The sequence below is a fragment of the Phyllostomus discolor genome, chromosome 13, assembly GCF_004126475.2.
Source record: "Phyllostomus discolor isolate MPI-MPIP mPhyDis1 chromosome 13, mPhyDis1.pri.v3, whole genome shotgun sequence".
Lineage (NCBI taxonomy): Eukaryota > Metazoa > Chordata > Mammalia > Chiroptera > Phyllostomidae > Phyllostomus > Phyllostomus discolor.
Window position 1 is genome coordinate 74,220,363 of NC_040915.2, and position 22,740 is coordinate 74,243,102.

The following is a 22,740-nucleotide window of genomic DNA, read 5'->3' on the forward strand; positions in this document are numbered from 1 at the left end:
AACAATGTATGGTGCCAGGTGGGTGCTAGTCTTACCAGGGGGAGCACCTAGTAAGTTATAAAAAGCCTAACTACTGTGCTGAACACCTGAAATGAATAAAATATTGAATGTCAACAGTGACTAAAAATTTAAAAAAGAAATTAAATCTCTGTGCCTCAGTTTTCTCATCTGTAAAATGTGGATAATGATAATTGCTATCTCATACACTTGTTATGGGGAACACGCAAGTGTTTAAAATATTTTCTGGCACAGAGTGGGCACTCAGTAAAGGTTAGCTATAAACATTTGGTGCTTGGGTTGGGAATGGTAGAGTGATGAATTAGCAATAGGACATGCAAGTGAGGAGCACCTAGTCAACCTCTGTTCTGTGAGCAATGCTATGGAGCAAGGAGCCACGCAAAGTGCATTCTCACACATACCCCTGACCTCTTGTTTTTGCAAAAGCCATTTGCTGTCTGTGGAAAACAAAATGATGGCTCCCCAACAATGTCTGCATCCTAATCCCCAGAACTGATGGACATGTCACCTTATACAGTGAAGGGACGCTGCAGGTGTGATTAAGCTAAGAACCTGAAGCTAGACAGATGCAATCATATAGATGATCATAAGGGAAAGAATCAGGCAGGAGAGTCAGAGCCAGACAGGAAGGGCATCTGGTGACAGAAGCAGGGGTCTGAGTGACATGTTTTGAAGGTAGAAGAACGGACTGCTAATGAAGAAGAGCCAGTGAAGGGACTCTAGAAGCTGGAAGTAGAGGAAGCGAATTCTCTCCTACAGCCCCAGAAAGGTCACAGTGCCACTGAAATGCTGGCTTTTGTCCATCACACCCATTTTGGGCTTCTGATCTCCAAACTGTGAGAGAATCCCTTGTGTTGTTTTCAGCCACTGAATCTGTTATACAGCAGCAGTAGGAAACTACACATGCCTCTGGTTACATGTGCTGTTTCACAAAACCTCTGGTTTTCACAAAAGCCACTTGCTAGCTCATTATGACTCACATCCCTACTTCCCAAAAGAGGTGAAATAAAATTTAAGCCTTCAGAAGGAAGGATTCATGTTGCTGGAAATGGCCACCTCAATGGCTCCTCACGTCCCTCAGTCTGAGGGAATTATCCTCTCCGGAACAGGGAGGCTTGGTGAGGGTGGACTGGGCAGAGCAGCTCGCTAACTACAGCACAGAACCCGAGTGTTCACAGACGTTCTGGAAGAGCCTCAAAGTACCATGGCCCAACCGTCATAACAAACAATAGTATCACTTTGTGTATGCGTGACTGTTTGTGGTTTTTATTACTTTTATAAACATTGCTTCATTTTGATTCACCTAACTTATAGAAATAATTTCCTCAAAACCATATCCTCAGAAAGCGAGGCATCCAGAATTTGAACCCAGGCTTGTCTCTGAAGCCAATTTTTTTTCCCCATAGCAGACTATGCCTTTTGTTATCCCTTCCTGAGTGGGCGACTGAGACAACTGTGGGTTCCCCCCCTCGATACCTACTCCACCACTGGCACGAGACTTCCTCCCTCACCCACCTCTCCCACCCTCCTCAGAGGTAAGTAACCGTTCCAACTGGCCTCTCAACGTGTTGGCTTCATCCTCCACAGGCTGAAACACAAACACACTGCAGGCAAAAGGAGGGGAGGGAAAGGGAAATAGAAAAGAGAAACTTGGGTTGACCTGACAGTAGACCAGTCCATTTCTGCAGGAAACAGAGCCAAAACCTCGCTAGAAATCTATCATTGTTAAAAAGCTGTTTGTGGAGGCAGAGCCTGCACTCAGGGAGTGGCCTGGTGTAGAAAAGGGAACCACAGCCTGGGACGGAAGGCAGGAGGACAGAGCTCTGCTTCTGCCAAAGCCCAGCAGTTGGTCTTAAAAAAGGGACTTCATTGCTTGTCTCATTTTACTTACAGGTAAAAAGAGGGAGCCTGACTAGGCAAGTTTTACTAGCAATTCCAACTACACATTTCTGCACTTCTGTGTCTGCAGAATTTTTGCAAGTGGAAACACTCTATTTCAACAGGTGGAGTTGAGTTATCCTAAACCTAGGGCAGAAGTTTATGAATTTTTTCATCCTGAAGCGAAACCTATCTTCCAACATATAGGACTCAAGTCAGGAGCAAGGGATTACTATCATATAATTTCCTATTAGGAGCAGTCTAAGAAATAAATAACTAATATTTCTTGAGCACCTGAATGTGAAACTGCATTTTCTGTTTTCATTTCCAGTGTCTACCAACTCTTAGGAGTTCGACTCCACCCCCCACACAACCTGCTGTATAAGGTACAACTTCCCTTTCTTCGGGGTAAAGGTACTTTCTTCCACCTTGACTCAGGGAACCCCAGTTCAGGGTCTTTTCCTTGTTTCCTCCTCCATCTTCCTTCCTCTCTCATTTCCTTCCACAACACCAATACATCCACCTGCTATGCTTCTTTTACTGCCCCACTCATCTCCAGGTTGCCGGTGACTGTAGACAGACCCAAGTGTGCAGAAACACTTGTGACGACTTAGAAAACTGGAGAAAACCTTCACTCAGGGACATAGAAGTTGCTCTGGCCCCTGTCCACTGGCCCTTGCACGAGCCTGGACATCTTACAGACAGAGCACACATCCTCAGCTTTTGTTGATGAGCTATTTCTGACTCAGAGGTGGTGGGGACAGGGTCCTACTAAGGAGAGGCCACTACAGAAAATGAGCTTTGTGCATGGCAGGCTGAGATCCTGTGACCAAAGAGGAGACACTGAGGTTCCTCAGTGCTTTTCCCCAACACTGAATGCACTGACAGGCAGGCAGTAAGGATTGGGAAAGACTTACTGAATAATGAACTAAGGGGCACCTCAGCAAGGATAGTCAGGGGCCCTGCCTATGGTGTCCAGTGAGGACAGGTCAGTTGGGTGGGGTGGAGGGTTAAAATCTGTAAGTGGAATTTAGCAGTGGGAGGATCTAAAAGGCAGATGATGGTTACATCAGAGATTCCAAATAACCTGCCTATTCCCAGTCAGAGCTTGGTCAGCAGCCAGTGTCTCAGACTGAAGGCTCTGGCTTTCTGCAGAAAGAGGCGCAGCACAGCTCCACAGGACCCCAGGGTCCTGGTGCCCCACTGTCTGGGAACCGAGGGGGGCTCTGGAACCCTTTTCATACAGGAACATTTAATTCACTACAAACTGCCTTCACAATCAATGGTTGACTCATTTTGGAAATACAAAGAGAAAGGAACACCTGGTTGACCTGAATCTTTTTGGTGAAGTTTTCTTCCCTGTCTCCTCCCAGGACATCTCTCATTTCGCTCTTTCCTGCCTCTTCAACTGTTCCCCTCCTCCTCCTCCTCTACCTGTCCTCCAGCAGCAGCTTCTCCCTCAGGACTCCTCCCCCTGGAAGCTGGCTTCATGTCTCTTCTTCACACTCTGCCCCCATGCCTTCTACTACCATCAATTCCCAAGGCTCTTATTTCTAGCCCTAACTTCTCCTGTGAGCTCTAGATGTCTATTTCCAATTGCATCTTTACATGTTTCTAGAACCTAAAACATGCCTCAAACCAAACTCATCACCTTATCCTCTAAATCTAAATCTCCTCTAAGAATACCCTGTTTTCTGCATGTTCTGTCTTGGGTAATATTGTTGGCACCTTCCCAGTTTCACAAACTGTTCATCTTAAACTACCTTTTTGTTCCCCTCCCTCTTCACACCCAATAGATTATGTAAATACTATTAATTTGACTTCAAAAGCTATCTCTAGAATCTGTTTCTTGTTAATCTTAATTAATCTGTCACCTGGATTATTACAATCGCCTTCTTACTGGCTTCCACGCTTAGTTTTTCTCTGCTCCATTCTATTCTTTATACGCACTTCAAGGCTTTAAAATGTTACTTTCCATTATCTCCAGGCCCCACTCAGTCTCTGCTCTCATCTCTCAGTACCCTCTGGTCTCCTTCACACCAGGCCTCAGCTCCCATGTGTCTTCTTGCTCTCTAAATTCCAAGATGTCCCCTCTGATGGACTGCTCTTCCCTCTGCTATGCTAGACAATCTCTGCATTGTTTAAGGTCTTTCTCAACCGTCATCTTCTCTGCATTCCTCAACCTCTTCAAGTTGCACTAATCATTTTTCCTATGATCCCTACAGAGCTTTTTCAAACTTCCACTATGGTATTAATTGTATTATACCATTTTTATGGTTTATATGTTTTTCTCTCTTCCAGAAGGCTGAGCTCCAATAGTAGAAAAACAATCCTCACATCCCTGACAAGACTCTGGCACAGAGTAGTTACTGAGTAATAAAACAATGTCAAATCTAAACTTAGGCCCCACGATGGGCCAACTGCCTTTTTTTTTTCTTTTAGTAGCCAAAATGTCTCCTTTTCTTTGTAAACTAGACAGTAGCATCGTACCTAAGGTACTTATCTAGGTGGGGTGCAGTAGCCGGTGGTGAGAAGGTGAGAGGATGAAGAGCAGAATGATTCCAGAAACAAAAATTTAAATTAAAATCTGCCTTCATCTTACCTTTGTGGTACAATATTAAACCATGTCAACTGTCTACTGACCTTCCCAAACTCCTGCCTCTTAAACTGCAGAGCATTTCTCTCACCTGAACTGCACTTTAAAATTTACTTCAGTCCTGGCTGGTGTGGCTCAGTGGACTGAGCATTGGCCTGCGAACCAAAGGGTCGCCACTTAGATTCCCAGTGTAGGGCTCACTACTGGGCTGTGGGCGAGGTCCCCAGTGGGGGGTGCATGAGAGGCAACCACACATGGATGGGATGTTTTTCTCCCTCTTATTCTCCCTCCCTTCCCCTTTCAAAAATAAATAAATATAATCTTTAAAAAAATAAAAATAAAATTTACTTCAGAGCTCTGTCTCTCTCCTCACATAGTTACTGCATCCATCTTTTGTATCACATTTACCATAATTCTTTATCTTCCACACTAGTTACCAATTCCCTGAGGGCAGGTTTTATATCTAAACATCTTTTTACTCCCAACTGCTAGTATAGGTTATAATAGCTGTCCCAAAACACACAGCGAAGTGCCTATGTATTAAAAAAAAATGGCATTACTCAGGGAACATGCCATGGAGATAATACAGATACAATGTTTTGCTTTGTTTTCTTTTTTTCTTTTCTTGTTCTTCAAAGATTTCAGTTGTGAAGGTAAGAGACTCTAAAGAGAAAAGACCAGTGTGGGTGGAAGTGGGTAAAGAACTCTGTACCTTTGTAGGCAATATAGGGATGATACTTTATCCTGCTTGCTTCACAGCATGAAGCTTAATAAGGCTTGAGGGACAGGGATGAGGAAAAGAGAGGAAAAGAGACAGGGATAAGCGTAGGGAAGGAAAACAAAGGGAAGCCAGATGAATTATGGTTGAACTAGCTCTCCCCAGGATAGGTAAAATCTGATGAGGCAAAAGAAGGAGAAAGGGTGGGCAGGCAGATTAATTCAAGGGCAGGTTGATTAAGAAATGAGCCAGCATGGCCCCTCGGGGCAGCTCTGTGGGTTAGACCTTCATCCCCATACACCGAGGTTGCAGGTTGGGTCCAGGTCAGGCCACATACAGGAAACAACTAATGGGTGTGTGAAGGTGGAAGAGAGTATAAGGGGAATAAACGGTAGTGAGAAAAAAATGCAATAAAAAGATAAACTATTTTAAAAATAGAATAAAATAAATTTTTTTAAAAACTTGACTCTAAAATGTGAATAAGAACTTGGATACTCTGAAAGCCCTTCATATCCCCCCACTACCTGAGTGACACTCTTAAGGCCTCTTCTGTGAGTTTCAATTCTTTTTTTAACTTATCGACTTATATACAGGTCAAGCAAAAGTAGGTTTACAGTAGGGGAAGGGGACCAGGTGAAAGAAGGTGAAGGTTTTAGCCAAAGAACATATATGCATGACCCATAGACATAGACAGCAGAGTGTTGATGGCCATAGGGAGGAGAGAGAGGAACAGGGACATGTGGGGATGGGCAAAGGGGAGTAAAGGAGGACATCTGTAATAGTGTCAACAATAGAAATAAAGCTAAGAAATAATCAACTAATGAACACACAGATAAGGGAGACAACACATTGATGTCTCTTTCTCCCCACCTCCCTGCCCCACCCCCATTCTCTCTAAAAAAAGTCAGTAAAAATTAAAAAAAATAAGAATAATTTTTTAACCAAACCCACCTCCCTCCCTTGCTCCCACCCCCCGCTTTGGATTTGTACATGTGTCCTTTATAGTAGCTCCTGAAAACCCGTCCCCCCATCATTCCCTCCCTGCTCCCCTCTGGTTACTGTTAGACTGTTCTTACTTTCAGTGTCTCTGGTTATATTTATTGTGCTTGCTTTTTCTTTTGATTAGATTTGGCTGGGGTAGCAGGGAGTGGAGGGGGGTAAATGCAGACAACTGTAATTGAATAACAATAAAATAAAAAATTAAAAATTAAAAATAAATATATAAATAAAATAAAGCTGAATACTGTTCCACTGTATTCAACTGTTCCACTGTATTTCCACTGTATGTATATAGTCTGCCCTCCATATCCACGGGTTTCACATCTGCGGATGCAACCAACCACAGTTCAAAATATTAAGAAAAAAAATCCCAGCAAGTTCCCAAAAGTAAAATTTGAATTGGCCATGCACCAAACACTAGGCTGAATCTATGCAAATGAAGTGATGGGTAAGCATCCCCACTGCAGCCTATATATAAATATAGGTTATATATGCAAATATATCATCTTATAGGAGGAATTTCAGCATTCGAGGATTTTGGTATACACAGGGGTTGCTAGAACCAATGCCCCATAGACACCAAGGGACAGCTGTATACGACATTTTCTTTATCCATTCATCTATTGATGATCATTTATTTAGGTTAATTCTGTCTTACACCTCTTAGCTATTGCAAAAATGCTGCAATGAACATTAGTGTGCAAATATCTCTTTCAGATCCTATTTTCAATTCTTTTAAATATCTAATAAATCTTGAGTATACAAATGCTAATTTTGTAAGGTATAGTTGAGTCACCAGGAATTTGAATAACTATTCATGTTTTTAGCTGAAGATATCATTCATTCTGCACTGTACTGATATGTACCGAATATTAGCATAACAAGATTTTCCTTTATATCATGCAGTAAAATAGGTCACCATGTGCCTTATTTTTCCTACCAATAATCTCCCTATTTCTAGATTAAACACATACAAAGGTGAGACTTGAAAAAAAGTAATTTTTCATCTTTATTATATTTTTCCATTACCATTTAGTCCCCTTATAACTCAGCCATCCCCACCCTGTTGTCCATGTCCATGAATCCCATTTCCTTTTTGCTCCATCCCTCCACCCCCCAACCTCTCCCCCACTAGCTGTCATCTGCTCTCCATCTACGAGTCTGTCTCTGTTTTGTTTGTTAGTTCAGTTTGTTCATTACATTCCACATATGAATGAAATCATGTGGTATTTGTCTTTCTCTGACTGGCTTATTTCACTAACCATAATGTTCTCCAGGTTCATCCCTGCTGCTGCTAAGCGTAAAATTTTCTTCTTTTTTATGGCTGAGTAGAATTCCATTGTGTAAATGTCTCGTGGTTGTTTTATCCACTCATCTACTGATGGGAACTTAAAACATAAAAATAAATTAAAAAAAAAGAAACAGCAGATGCCGCTGGTTCAGAGCTCCAGCAGCCCCTTCCAGGGGTGTCCAACTCACAGCCCATAGGCCGCATGCAGCCCACGATGGCTATGAATGCAACCCAACACAAAATCGTAAATTTACTTAAAACATTTTGCAGGGTTTTTTTGTGATCATATGTCGCATTGTATTTAACGTGTGGCCCAAGACAACTCTTCTTCCAGTGTGGCCTGGAGACGCCCAAAGGCTGGACACCCCTGACTGTACACAAAAGCAGCCATTGGAGGCAGATCTCCTTCCTGCTCTCTAAGTGTTTCCTACCCAAGATAAGAGAATAAACATTTAGTGAACGCATGCTCACAGTAAATATTTTTGAATGGGGCACAGTCCACTTGGAAGCAGAATTCTAAACAATGCTATTCCCTGATTTATGGCGGTCTACCCAACAAAACCTGGAAAGAAACCTGAACCGTTTGGCTGCCTCTGGCCATCTGTGCTGCCGGCCTCCCCTCCGCCTGTTCCGGACTCCTGTGTGCCAGGGGGATTGTTTGGGCTCCCCATGGTGTGTGGCAGCAGCCCCGGAGTTCAGGGCCACTGTTGCTTTACATGCGGGAATGTTTATGTTTCCACTGGGACAAAGGAACACAATGGGAATTGTTATACAAACAGCTGGTGACTCTGCAGAAGGGAAGATGTCCCTTTAATTAAAAAGGTGCCCATGAGCCATTTATTGGTCCCAGGAGCTGGGCTCAAGGTGCTACCCTCCTCTCTCCTTTAACCAGCACTTTAGTCATTCTGCAAGAAAGAACATTATGCACCAATTTGAAAAGTACACTAATGCAAACTAGTTAAATAACTGCCCACTGTTGTAATTGCCTCACATCTTTTTTCTTCCCATTTATTTACTCTAGAATATCAATAGTCCTGAAGAGTTTTCTTTAAAGAGAGAAGAGTATTTGACAATAAAGCTCTGGGAGAAACAAAACAGCCATACACTCTGAAACAGAAAAGTATATACAAAGCAGTAAAAACACCTTTATGCTGCCCCCAAACATTGTCCATGTCATCCCCAAGTCCCCCAAATCACCAGAACTGCATGGAACCCCTTCTGCAGGTGGGAACACTAAGGCCACCGAAGAAAAGTACATGGGCGAGTTTAAAAAGCTAAGAATTGAAGGCCGAGTGCGAGCAGAGCCAGGGTCTGGTAGCCAGAGTTTGCTTTCACTGCACGTTACCACTGAGCTGTCTGGTGGTGTGAGCCAAACCCAGAACTTTTCCCTGGCTGCAGAGTGTGCTCTCCCAGACTGAGCAAAGGCAGACTTGCTCCTCTAAGGGTCACTGTGGAGGCTTACAGAATGCAGCACCCTTAGCCCTCACAAGAGTTCTTTGACTCAGGTATCGCTATTGTCAATGCTTTACAGACAGGGAAACTGAGGCTTAGTGGATTCAGCAACCTGCCCAGTCACCCAGCTGCCAAGGGGCAGAACAGGGATTCAAACCCAGGCTATGTGAACAGCTGCCACAAGTTTAGACTTCTGGGTAGCAGACAGATAATGACGGGGTTTCCTCAGTGTATGGTTCCCAAGAGGAGGTACACCTCCTCACACATACACACCACAAATGCCTACTGGGACAGTGGTGGAACTGATGGCTCTGCCACCACTGTGCTTGGTGGGAGTAGGGCTAGTGGGAGACACAGGATTCCCTCGTTTTGTTGTCTACCTGAAAAGCAAAACCTTCAGCTGAGAATTATTGTCCACTCAGTGAAAAGCAGCTAGGGCAGGGTGCTAGGGCAGGGTGCTTTGAGACAGCTGAGGGCAGGGTGGTGACAAAAACCAGAGGACAGAGTCATAAGGCAGGATGCTTGCTCTTCACTCTCAGTTACACCTAATCTTCTGAACCTCAGTTTTCCCATGAAATTATCATTTTGAGACTTGACAGTGATTATATATATAAATCTGCTTTGTAACCTCCAAAGTAGTCTAAAAATCTAAGGCATTATTACAATGCAACAGGGAACTTGCACAGAAGCTGTGTACAGAGGTTATAATTATGTTACAGGCACAATAAAATACATCAAGGTCGGCTCAGGACTAACGGGACAAACCACTGATGCACGCATCATGGACGAGTCTCACAAACATCAGACAAGAAGCCAGGCCGGTAGAATATGCCTGGGATGGCTCCACTTACAGGCCAGTCAAGACAATGTGACCCATCTGTAGTGACAGGAGGCAGGTTGGCATTGCCCAGGGATTGTAAGGGGAGAGTGACTGCAAAGGGGCACAGACAACTTTCAGGGGTGATGGGCACGTGCTATGTCTTGTGGTGGTGATTCCGCATGTTTTCAAATGTCAAAACTGATCGAGCTCTAAATAGGTTAAATTATTATACATAAATTAGACTTTAAGAAGAACACACATCAAAGTATTTCATTTTGAACTAGGCTGGGCCTGCGAGGCCTGGAAAGGTCCCTGATCTTACAGTTTTAGCCCAAGACTGCATGGAGACGTGGCGACACGCCAGGTATTCCCTGAGCTCCTCGGAGCCTCAGGTCTCATTTTTAAAATGCGGCTTTTATTGTGTGCTTTACTTAAAGGACTGCTGTGTTCATCAAGAGCTTATTTAGTGCACATGAGAGCAAGTTTTCAACTGTAAAATAGCACAGACATGGAAGTGCTGTGTGGGCAGACGGTCAGGTTGGGCAGGTAGAGACTTACTTGCCCTGCCTTCCTGTAAGATCCATTCAGCTCCAAGTGGGCCATGGCTGGTCTTCCCTTTCTCCCAGCACCCCTGGGAAAGCAGCTGTCGCCCCCACCCAGAATCAGCCACATTTCAGAGATGCTAAGTTGACTAAGTGCTTTCAGAGAACCAACCAATGGCAGTCACCAGGTCAATGGCAGGTACCAGGTAAGCTGGAGAAGGCCAAAGAAACTGGATATTTTAATTGATGGGCTTCTCCAAGTTGCTCTCAATTCCTTTTGTAGCCAGCTTTGAGTGACTTTTATCCTTGGGCAGTGAGGCACAGCTAATGCAGCTTCTGACCAGAGAAAAATCAAAGGCACTTCTTCCAGCTCTTTCCCTGTGCCACTGAAGTACTCTTTAACTAGGCATTGCTCAAATACTCTCAGTGGGAAAAAGGACAACCTACTAGCCCATGCGAATCCTTGCCAAGGACCTCAACTGCCATCCCACGTCCTTCGTTTTCTTCCAATCCCACACAACAATCATATCTATCTATCTTGTGTCCAGATTATACTTTTAACTGCCCCAAGTCCTTGCCTGCCTTGATATCATTTTGTCTTGACAAAGCCTTGTGACTTATACAGGACAGGCATTGCCACGCACAGAAGCTGGTCAGGATATTGATAAAAAGGGATTAAAGAGAAGACCTAGACACGTCAAGTGTCAGTCATCTGACCCCTGTCAGTGTCCTTTGCAAGACTATCTCTCAATCATTAGGACACATTCTAAAGCCACTGGCTGCACAGAAAGTACTAGCCACAGGCAGCCTCACACAAACCCCAACCAAACGAAAAGGCAGAGCTGTGTATCAGCCAGGACTCCCCAAACTCATTGTTCAGTGACTGGCTCCCACACTTGGCCACAAGCTACAGAAGAGATAATCGAGGAGAGCCTCAGTCCCCTCTCCCAAAGTGCAGAGGCCAGCAGGGGGCAGTAGAAAGTAGAGTAGGGTTATTCAAAGCAACAACTCAGGCACTGGGCCTGTCCTGCCTTCCCCAGTGATAGATGCAGCAGCTCTCTGGGCCCCAGGCGTCCTTTAGCTCAGGCCTTTGCTGGGCACACACATACACACTCTTGCTTTTCCTTCCCACCAAACTCACTCCAGTCAACAAAGCTGGACCTTCATTTTTAGAACGTCTGGAACAGAGCAGAGCTATTAGGCATAGAAAACAAAAAGAAGAAGAAAGAGATAGACTCTTTTGGCCCCTTGAAAGCTTTCTTCTGAGGCCTCCCTAAGGCTCCCTTACCCTCTCTGCTTGCTTACACACACACACACACACACACACACACCTGCCATAAAAATCACCACCCCTCCACCTTTCTCCAGGTGGCAGGCTCTTCCACAGCATAGTCTAGGGTGGGCTAAACATGTTGCAGTGGGATGGAAAAAATCCAGGGAGTAATGAGCTGGAGAGAACACACCCTGAAGTCACCCTGCTTGCTCAGCATTTTCCCCCAGTGGCTCTCTCATGCACTTAAGAAGCATGCACAGATCAATCCTGTCCCCCTCGGAGGGAATTAGTGGGGCCCAGTGGGGGTTAAGTGACTTATCCAAGGCCACAGGGCCTTGCTGGCCTCTGAGCTCTCTGTTGGCCGACCTAGAACGCCAGTGGAAGGCCCCTTCCTGCTGCTTCACAACACTAGACCCAGTTACAACCAGAGGGGAAACCAGAGCTGTGCTTGCTGACTGCCACTGTTCTCTCCTTAAAGGGCCATGTTCCAGGCATAGTCTCATCCCTTCTCCCCATCACAGCCAAGTCGTCCAGATCCCAGAAAGCCATCCCTTTTCTCTCTTGCTTTCAATTTCATCATGCTCCTTCCTCTAGGATTAAGATCCAAAAAGAAGCTTCTCAGAGGCTAAGCCTGACAAAATAAGGTAAAACCGCTCTCTGAAATTTCAGATGGCCTCAGGGAGAAGTCCCTCTTCTTACTGAACTGAGTTGTTACTAAGGGGAAAGCTGACCACACTGGCTTTTCTAGGTTGAAGTAGAAGAGATGCCAGTCTGCATTGGGAGTGGAAACAGGTCAGGTGATTGCCAAGGGCTCAGCCCACTTGGAGGCAGAGAATTTGAAGGAGACAGAACAGCAAACACCACCTTCCTCCCACCCAGGCTATTTCATCATGACCCACTCCATCACCGTTCCAGTAGTGAGAGACTGTGCACATAACAGCAACAGGAGCTATGGTAGGCTGAATAATGTCTCCTTAAAAGATAGCCATGACCTATTCTCAGGAACCTTATGGGGAACAAAAAAGTAGTTTGCAGATATGATTAAGTAAAGGGATCCTGAGGTGGGAAGATTAGCCTGAATTGTCTGGAAAGACCCTAAGGGCAATCGCAAGTGTCTTTCTAGGAAACAGGCAGAGGGAGATTTGACACAGACAGAAGAGGAGGCAAAGTGACCATGGAGGCCAAGATTGGAGTGATGTAGCCACAGCCCAAGAATGCCAGCAGCCACCAAGAACTGGAAGAGGCAGGGACCGGATTCTCCCCTAGAATCCGGAGGGAGAACAGCCCTGCTGTCACCTTGATTTCAGCCCAGTGACACTCGTTTAGGGCTTCGGGTTCCAGAACTGTAAAAGAACAAATGCCTGTTGTTTTCAGGCACCCAGTGTGTGGTAGGTAACCTGTTCCAGCAGCCACAGAAACTGATAAATCAGCTCACTATGTGCCCGGGCCAGGCACTACACTAAGCATTCTCCCCACATTAACTCACCCTGGCCCTGGATATGAGGCCTATGCTGAGCACACTGTCTGGGTTTGAATCCCAAGTTCACTGCTTACTGCTGTGACATTCAACAAGCTCTGTAACCTCTCTAAACCTGTTTCCCAATTCATAAAATGGGTATATAGTTGCCTTTCTCATTGTGTGGCTGGGACAATAAGGTGACTAATACGTAAAATGCTTGGTACTGTACATAGTAAGTACTCAGCAAATGCTAGCTATTATGAGATCTCAGGGGTTGAACAAGTCAAAATTATTCTAATTTTGACCATCATTCTAATATGTCAGGACATGGACAAGGCCCCCTGGACCCTTTAAAGTCAGTTTGAATAGCAAACATGATGGTCTGCATAGTTAAGTGCTTCTTCCCCTAATTAAACTACCTAGGTCCTAGCACTGGCCCCATTTCTTAAAGGGAAAATGCCTCGGACTGTGCTAATTCTGCAGCACTGCCCAGCAGACTCCAGCCCCCTACATCCGTTTCTTAAGGAAAGAAACATATGCATCATTCATATGAAGGACCTAACCAACAGCACCCACACCTGGCATACCCCTGCGGAGCCCACATCCTCTCTCTGCAACTCTGGCATCAGCAACTGGAGTCCCAAGTGCTTGGAAACCAGTGGAAGACATAAGTTATCAGTCCATTTCAGGCTTTTCAAGCAGGCTGGGTGGGATGAAAAACTAGGGGTCTCCTTGGATTAAGAGGTAACGGCCAGGTTAGTAAAGAGCAAAGAGGCTTGCCCAGAGGCCAGGGAAGGGACACCAGAAAAATGGGTAAGAAAATAACTTTCACTAACTTTGCCCTTCCTTAATAAAGTTTGCCGGACTACCCCCTTCAGGGGATGCAATTCAAAGAAGCGGCGCCACAGGATCCCAGGCCGTGTGGCCCCACCTGAGAAATCTGCACGCAACCAAGAGAGAATAGCCCAGCCACAGCCTTGGGTTCCTCCTAGGCGAGGTTCCAGCCCCACCACCTCTGATGCCCAGCTTCAGAAGGCTCCTGCTGCCTCTTGCTGGCGAACAGGCCTCTACGCAGCAGGCTGCGGGGCGGCCACCTGCACGCTCTCTGCCATAGCCTGCCTACCCCACCCTCCCGGGGGAAGAAGGATGAAGGAGGACAGCGCCCCCTCCTTACTCTCTCGCACCCCCAGACATCAGCGCTGCCGTCAGCACTGACGAGAACCGAGAACCCAAGTCCCCTACAGGAATTGCTTCTCCTTTCCTCCCTATCAATGAACACGCAGCAGCACCCACGCTCCCGCCCTTCCTACTCCGAAGGGAGAAGAAACCGGAGCGCGGCATCCGGAGCTGGAAACTGCTGCAGTGGGAGGGCCGGCCTCCCTGCCCGGCGGTCCCCGTCCCTTTCCAGCCATCGAGAGGATCCGAAACCAGCCTAGCTCTCCGGCTCCAGAGGGTGCCAAAGTCCCCAGTGGGGCCCGCCTCCCCGGGTTCCGCGAGACACTGGCTTAGCCCCACGGCAGAGGCCTGGCACTGGGCAAGGTACCCGGACTCGAACCCGGTGTCCTTGCCCTGAAGCATGCCTCCCCTTAGGCAGGCAGCCCCAGCAAGCCCCGCAACCAGCGCGAAGGCGTGAGCGCCGGCTCCCGCGTCCCATCGGCCCCCAACAGGACGTGGGCAGCGGGGCGCGCGCCGCTCGGACAGCAGGCGCGGGAGGCGAGCCGGAGCGAAGCCGAGGGCTGGCCCTGGGGCCGAACGGGTGCTAAGGCTGCGAGCACCGGCACTTACGCGCGGGCTCTGGGGAAGCCCATGGACAGGAGCACGTCCAGCGCAGATCCATGCTTGACGGTGCCGGGGCGCTGCTGGCGGGCCCTCCGCGGGGTGACTTTGCTGTACAGCTCCTCCCGCGCGGCCATTCCGAGCGGGCCGGGGGCGCCGTACTGTGCCATGTTCAGCGGCCAGCCATCGCCGGGGACCCAGGCTGGGGCTGGGGCTGGGCGTGCCTCCGGGCCGAGGGCCGGCGGGAGGCGGCGCGGGGAGCTCCGCGGGTGTTGCGATTCGGACGCTTCCTGGTGAGGCCCCCAGAGCTCCCGCCAGCCCTCTCAGTGGCTCGGGCCTCCGGGACGCCCAGCGCGGCGCCGGCAGCAGGTCTGGTCCTCCGCCCCCTTCCTTCTCCTCTCCTAGCAGTCCGGGAATTTGCAATGAGTAATTTTTGAATGGATCAAAAAAGACTAGGAGCCTGTGGGATGGCCTCCTGGCCTGGGCCGGCCCCGCCCCTCTCTTAAAGCGGCCGCGCGCCGAGGCCGCTGGAGGCGGGCCGGCAGCGGAGTTCCTGCTCCCAGGCGGGCGTTCAACCCTGGAGGCTGCCCTGTAGACGTCTGCATCCGAGGGCGCTCCCAGCGCCCCTGCCTTCTTCACGGCTTGTACAGAGGGCCTCCTGGGCCTCAAGGGACTGCATCAATCCAGTTCTAGTTTCCTGTGGTTCTAGATAGGGTTAATAATGGAAACTGAGCGAACTGATGGATGACATTAATGAACTAGAAGGCCAAGCCAGAGACCCAGATAAAAGGTTCTGCTCCCGAAAGACCCTGCACAACCGGGAGGATTGTTACAGCCACTGAAGAACAATTCACTCCCTCGTCCGGACACAGGGCCACACTGAACACCTACCACACTCTCCTCTCCGAGACTGAGATGGTGACGTCAGGACAAAGAGTGGGACTTCAGGCTGTCAGGCCTGGGCGGGTAGAGGAAAGGGGGAGGACAGGGCTGAAAGAGGAAGAGGGAGGGGAAGATGAAAGGAGGAAGGAGGAGGAGAGAGGAAGTGGGAACTGGAAAGAGGGTGGAGGGATCAGGGACAGAGAAACCACACTTACTAACTGTATTAGTATTCACATGTCATCAGAGAATGAGTGCCTGGTCAATAAAAGGGTCCAGAGAAGAAAGACTGGATCATTATTGGTGAGCAGTGAGGAATAAGTGAATTGCTTCCTAGGTTGGACAAAACCACTGCCACCTCAAATATGGTGGATTTCCTACTCAACCCACTCCCCCAGGCCCCACTCCAGGAGCTGGGCTGGGAGCAGTTAAGGCTCTTAAACTTATTTTCCTCAGTCAGGGACAAGGGGCCCACTTGGTGCAATGGAAAAGGCACAGAGTAAACTCTAACTGCTCCTCTTTTTCAGGTAATGATAATAAAATTATCAATGTAAGAAACATTTGAACCTGCAGAAAATTCTTGGTGAGTTTATTTGGGCCAAACTGATGACAGTTGCCAGGAAGCAAAATCTCTACAAACTAAGAAAAGCTCCAGAGAATGGCAGTTTAGCACCTTATATTGAACATTACAATCAGAAGAGGAGGCCTAAAGGGGCCAGAGTGAAATCCATCCGTGAGAGATAAGGGAGGAGGGAAAAAGCAAAACTGGAGGGGGAGTGAACCTCTGAGATTGGACAAAAGGTAAAATGATAGACATACTTTTAACAGTTAACAGTGAACATGATAACAATGAGGAAGTTTGTGCTCTCCCCTCTGGAGTAGTGCCTGTACTTTAAGGGGTCCAAAAAAAGGAAATTTGACATTCCAAAGCTATGTTATCTTAAATGCAAAAAGACAACAGGCTCAGTTAAGGTAAAGACTGACCTTTGTTAGGGAAAAATACCAGCCTAGAACATGACTACCCACCATGAACTGCTTTTAGTTAGCAAGTTTTAATTTCAGACAATCCTATGTGTTTCCTTTGGTCTCTGAGATTGTAAGGCCGCCACGCAGGCCTCCCCTGAGTTTGTCAGGTTTGGTATGTGGCCCCTCTTTTCCCCACAAAACCTAACATTTATCGGACTCTTATATGTGTCAACTGTTGTGCTAAACATAAGTGAATTAACTTGTTGAATTTTTACAAGGACCCTATGAAATGGGTATGATTATTATCTTAATTTTACAGGTGAGAAAACTCAGCTCAGAGAGGCTGATGTCATAGTGCTGGTAAGTGCATAGCCACAGCCTTTACCCATTGGTGCTCTGGGCAAGTTGCTTCTGCCTCCTGCAGCCCCATGTCTCATCTGCATGCATTCTAGTGCCTTACACACACACACACACACACACACACACACACACACAGGATTCTCCACAACACGTCAGCTCCTTTCCCTTTATGGAGTGAGGGGGAGGGATGATGACCAGCATTCACGAACAGCTTTTTAATGTTACTTTAAAAGGCATCTAAAAGTTTTACCAGGGGAAATGACACAGTTTAATTCTCTTAGCCCAGAATTGGTTTTCCAAAAAATATCCAGTGGTATTTGAAAGTGGGGAGATAAGGACTAGTGGGGCTTAAACAACAATGTACATACTTTTGTCTCCTCTTGCTGTGTAAGGCAGAGGGGAAAGTTCATGCTTCCTGGGTGGGAGTTTCTGCCACAGCAGAGGAAGTGTGCTGGAGCCTTGCAGAGGGCTTTTCCAGGGCATGGCGCAAAGAGACAGAACTGGGCTGGGAAACAATACCTAGTAGACTTTTCCTTGGGATGTGTTCATAAAGGAGGTTGGACCTTACCTAATATTCTGAATTTCTTCCAAATGCCTAGGCTTAAGGTCAAGATCTGGAAGTTCTTTGTAAGCCATAAGCATTACACAAATAATAACTCAAATTTATTAAGAACTTACTATATGCTAGTGCTGTTCTTAGATTCTTACATGTATAACTTGTTTACTCTATCAACAAGGCAATAACTTAAGTACTACTATATGATCATTGGCCACTTTACAAATAATATTGAGGCAGACAGCAGTCAAGTATTTTGTGCAGGATCTAATGGCTAGTAAGTGGGAGAACCAGGATTTGAACTCAAAAAAACAAAACAGGATTTGAACAACCATTACCACCATTTTTATGATGATGAAGAGATGCCAACCATTAAAATAACTTGGTTGCCTTTGACTCCTTTTATGTCCCTTGACGCAAAATTGCTGGATCTCTGTTTCTCCAGAAAAATTGAGTAAACCATCTTTGTGGGGGAGGAAAAAACTTTTCTCTACCCTCAAGTTTCTTTCAGCTGGTCTAACAATAAAATATATACATAAGACCGATTAGCAAGAGAAAATAGCCCAGTTTAGTCCATATGCAGGCATGGGAACCCAGCATACAGGAGAGAGTCAGAGGGACCCCACTTGCAGGAAGTTCAAAGACAGAACCAGAAAATGGGTCATCGCTAAGACATCCAAGACATCCGGAGTGCAGGTAAGATGCCCTGAGGGCCTCAAAGGGTCCTTGCAGGACAATGAGAAGAGCAGATATTCAGTAATTACAAGCTTCCTCTTCCCAATAGATAATCTCTTACTATGGGCAAGGCCCCTTACTCAAATTCTTCTAGGTAGTTAAGATGAGGCAGAAGTTTCTCTTGAGTCTACAGCTAGAGCTAAAGTTGCCTTAAGCTCAAAACAATCAGCATACCACAGAGGCACATCTTGAGGTGACTTTCTGAACCCCTCTAGACAAACTGTGAGGAAATGATGGATATAAAATTAGTTTTGGGTAGCCTGGGAAAAGCACCAGGGAAAGCCAGACACCTTGGATGGAAACTGTTTTGTGTGGGGCACTTTCATGGGAGTCCCAGCCTGACTATGCTGCCTTTCTTCAGCTCAGGGCCAGCACTCAGACTCTTGCCATATGTTTGGCAAGAGGGAGAAGGGCTGACAATTAAGATGCATTGTGTTTTAATTGCACTGACTTGTAAAAGCTAAAGGAAGCTTTATAAATGTCCATATTGTTATTTTACAAGAGAGAAGTGACGGGACTATCTGACAGGAGGAGGAGTGATGCAGGAGGGGCCTGGCGGAGTGAGGGAACTGACAGTGCGCCTAGAGCTGCCTCCTCCTAAGGGAAAGGAAAGCGGGTTGTCACATACACCAGCCCCACTCCGTAGTGAGTCACGTGGTGGTGTGAGCTCAGTTTAACTCCCCCCCCACACACACTCACCCCAGTCCCTTTTTTGTTGTGTTAGCCCTTTTGAAACAGGCACAGAGATATCCAGGACACACCCAGTTAACTGAACTCCTGATTTCTAAAGTGTGTCCTCTGTCTTTTCCTTCTCCCCTGGGCCCTTGAGGAAAGCCCACATGACCGCATTAAGGACAGGCAGTAAGCTCTGCAGGAGGTCCCTGGTCCTGAGGTTTGGGATGTGGCCTTGGCAAATGGAGGTAGTGTTTGAACCCTGGGAATGACTTCAGCTCCCACACTTCAAGGGGATTCCTCCCAGCCCGAAGATTTGGAAACCCTGTGGTTAGAAAAGAAAGAAAAGAGCACGAGAGGGCTCCAAACCTCAGAACCATGTTGACTATGACTTAAACGTGTTCTCTGTCCCTCTCACGAGGGGCTAGCTTAGTCTGGGAATTCCTAGGACTTTGACAAGGGACTCATTATGGGCAGGGATTGGGGCCACTAATGTGGATGAAGTGGGGAAGGCATGGAATGTCTCCTCTTTTCAGAGCAGGTATATTCTACCAGCTGTATGGATGGTTTCCTGTAGGAAGATGGCATGAGGGTGTCCAAACTTTGGCATCTCTGGGCCACACTGGAAGAAGAGTTGTCTTGGACCAGACATTAAATACATTGTGACACATAATCAGAAAAGAAATCACATCATGTTTTAAGTAAATTTACAATTTTGTGTTGGGCTGCACTCACAGCCATCCTGGGCCAACTGCAGCCCGTGGGCCGTGGGTTGGACACCCCCGGTAGAGGATCAAAAAACATTTTGAAAAACACTGTACTGGGTGATCTTTAATGCCCAGTTTAGCTTGAGAGACCATAATTTAATAGAAAGGACAGTAAGGAGGAATGGAGCAGAGTTGGTGAGAGGGGGACAAGATTGCTGGAAGGGAAGGATAGATCAGGGTGGGTTGGGGAAAGTGGGGTCTTCTACACAGGGAGTTGTTCCTGCCATTAGAAGAAATTATAATTACGGGACTCAGAGTGCTACAATTGACAGTATGACAGTATTGATGTATCACATCAATATGCTGTACACTTTAAACTCAGACAATGTTTTATGAAATTAGATCTAAATTAAATTAAGATTAAAAAGTTACATCATTCCTACCCTGTCCTGGCACATGGTTGTAACAGATCTAAGCACCTGGAGGTTGGTGACCACTCCATAGTCTGGAATTCATCCCTGGGACTTTGCACAGTGCTGGGGACATAGGAGGTGTGGGGCAGAGTTTCCATGGTTGCCAGTGGGTAGTCAGGCCACATAGCAGGAAAAGCTAAGGCTGAAACAAGTTTGCAACGCCAATAAGTGGCTTATATTTTTCACACACAATGAGAAACTAAGATTTCTCCTAATTGCAAAAAACAAGAGAAGTTGGAGGGCGTCTATTTTTATTATTTTTTTTTTTTTGCCCATCTCTAAACAAAAATCCCAGTGTGTCTATTCCAAAATGCTCACAGGAAACACTCCGTGGCCCATGTTTCCCCATGTAAAGGCCTCCCTGCCCCAGGGTATGTGTGGATGTCCTAGACTTGCCACATAACAGAAGTGTTGTGAAGTAAACAGTATGCACTAAAAAAGTTTTTTCTTCTTCTTCTCACACAGTTTCCTTTTTTTATACAAAATGAACTATATGGGCAGCAAAAGGGGAAATTTTGTTTCTAAGAAATAGAATTAAGTAGATATAAAAAAGTAGTTATGGAAGGGAAAACTTGATTTAAAAGAGTAGAAACAATGCAATCTCAGAACTGTACATCAGGACTGCTCACTGGGTAGGCAGCGGAAGGGTAGAAGGAAGTATGGAGGCAGGGGTGTCTGCTGGTGTGTTTGCATTTGCATTTTCATGATTACCATTGATGTGTGTGCCTCTCTTTTGGCTATATTGTAGGAACACACTTTAAGTAATTCAATGGAAACTTGCTTTTTTGCTAATATTTTAAAAGTATAGATCAGATAATGAATTCTCTTAGAAGCATTACACTTTGTGTACTTTTCTGCTTTATGTCTCATTCTTAATTGAACATTAAGGGAATGTAGTATTTTAATTGTAACTCTGCCAATATCTTTATCTAGAGGACTATTTCCATTTTTGTCTTTTATGACATTTTTTGCCACCAAAAAAGGAAGAATTATATATATTTTTTCTTTCAGATTCAGCTGGTGTAGTGTATTCTTGGTTATCAAAATGAGGCTGGACAGTAATAAGCTAGGAGAATTACTTGGCAAGTGGAATAGGGAAACTGAGATCAGTAGCTGAACAAACCAGCTGAGCAATTTACAGCAGATACAGAGGTACTTTCCTGGACACAACATCGAGGCCTCAGTGTGTTTCAGCTCCAGACCCAGAAAAGCAGCAAAACCAGGTGGGTGATCCCAGGACCAGCTGCAATGACTGATGAGGCCCTGTCCTGCCCTGACCAATCAGTGGAGCCTCATAAACTGAAAGGGCACACCTGGAGAACTGATGCATCTTCTGCTGCAGTCTTCTCTAGAGACATAAGATTCCCACCAGCAAGAGAGAGATAAAAGCCTTAAGACAAAGGACCCAATGTTCTCTCCCTCTGGGAGCAGCCCGATCCATTCCCTTCCCTCTCTTTGTCCCCCACAAGTGTGCATCTCCTAAACTCCAAGAGTCATCAGGAGACTTGCAACCAGGGGAGCAATGGGCAGTGGCACTGGTCCCAGTCTAATCCGCTGAACCTGTCCCCAAGGTCCTGTTTTCTCTGGCTTCCCAGTAAGCCAAGGCAGCTCAGCCTGGGCTCTCCTGTTGCTTCCTCTATGCTGAGCCCTTCCTTGTTTCACTGCCCCCAGCTTTAATAAGTGTACCCTCATAGCCCCCACAAAATTTCATGTTGTGAAATTTTTCCTACACAAAGTCAAGAACCCACACATGACAGCTAGTCCCAGGTGGACCCGTGCAGGCCAGGTCCCCGTCTAGTAACAAAAATACACATGTACCTTTGGGACTTTGAAATGTGAAAAAGCAGAAAACATAATTGTGTGATCTTAATTACATAAAAGCAGATGCTCAGTTTTGTAGGTACACACATGGGACCTAGAAGGACACATCAATTTGTGAGCTGCTTGTGATTATGGACGACTTTGCTCTTTGCTTCTGTGTTTTTCAGTTTCCTATTTTCACTTTTTGACAATAAATGTTATTTTTAAAACCTGGATAAAAGAGTGGGCTCAAAGGTTGCAAAATAAAATTTTTTAATATTTCTTTTTAAAAATGTAAGAAAATGCAATTCAGTGAATCTTTGTGGAACTGTGTACATTGATCTTATTTGTCCAAATCATGCATGATATATAATGTAAACACAAATAACTTATAACCTATAAAAGAAGTAAAACTTTTGTTATGCCAAGTCACAGGCAGAATAACACTCTGGCAGTGACATTTCTTCCATCCACATTCTGGAAATTAAAATATTAAAAGTGTCTGTTGCTGCCCCCCTCCCCTTCATTCCCATTCAGTTGGCTGCCCTCTCTCTACCCAGACTGCTTAGAAAGTGCTTAGTTACACTTTGTGACAAGTCCTATTCTAGGATTGGGTTACAGGTATGGGAAAGTTAGCAAAATAATACACCTCAGTTTCTCATCTTTAAAATGGAAACAATATGTACCTCATAAGGTTTTTAAAAATATGTTTATTGACTTTAGAGAGAGGAAGGGTCAGAGAGAGAGAGAGAGAGAGAGAAACATCAGTT

The 22,740-nt window shown here is 45.9% G+C and overlaps 1 protein-coding gene and 1 long non-coding RNA gene across 2 annotated transcripts in view; one reads left to right on the forward strand and one right to left on the reverse strand.

The window, feature by feature from the left end:
- UBASH3B (ubiquitin associated and SH3 domain containing B) overlaps positions 1–15,125 on the reverse strand; it is a 146,603-nt gene extending 131,478 nt beyond the window's left edge. Inside the window, exon 1 of the mRNA XM_028528869.2 lies at positions 14,832–15,125. Coding sequence (XP_028384670.1) covers positions 14,832–14,992 — 161 coding nt within the window. The 5' untranslated portion in view covers positions 14,993–15,125. The remainder of the gene's footprint in view (positions 1–14,831) is intronic.
- Positions 15,126–15,408: 283 nt separating this feature from the next.
- LOC118497973 lies at positions 15,409–19,405 on the forward strand. Its single transcript, XR_004900496.1, has 3 exons — positions 15,409–16,284; positions 16,987–17,027; positions 19,193–19,405. It is a non-coding gene; the product is annotated as an uncharacterized LOC118497973 (long non-coding RNA).
- The last annotated feature ends 3,335 nt before the right edge of the window (positions 19,406–22,740 follow it).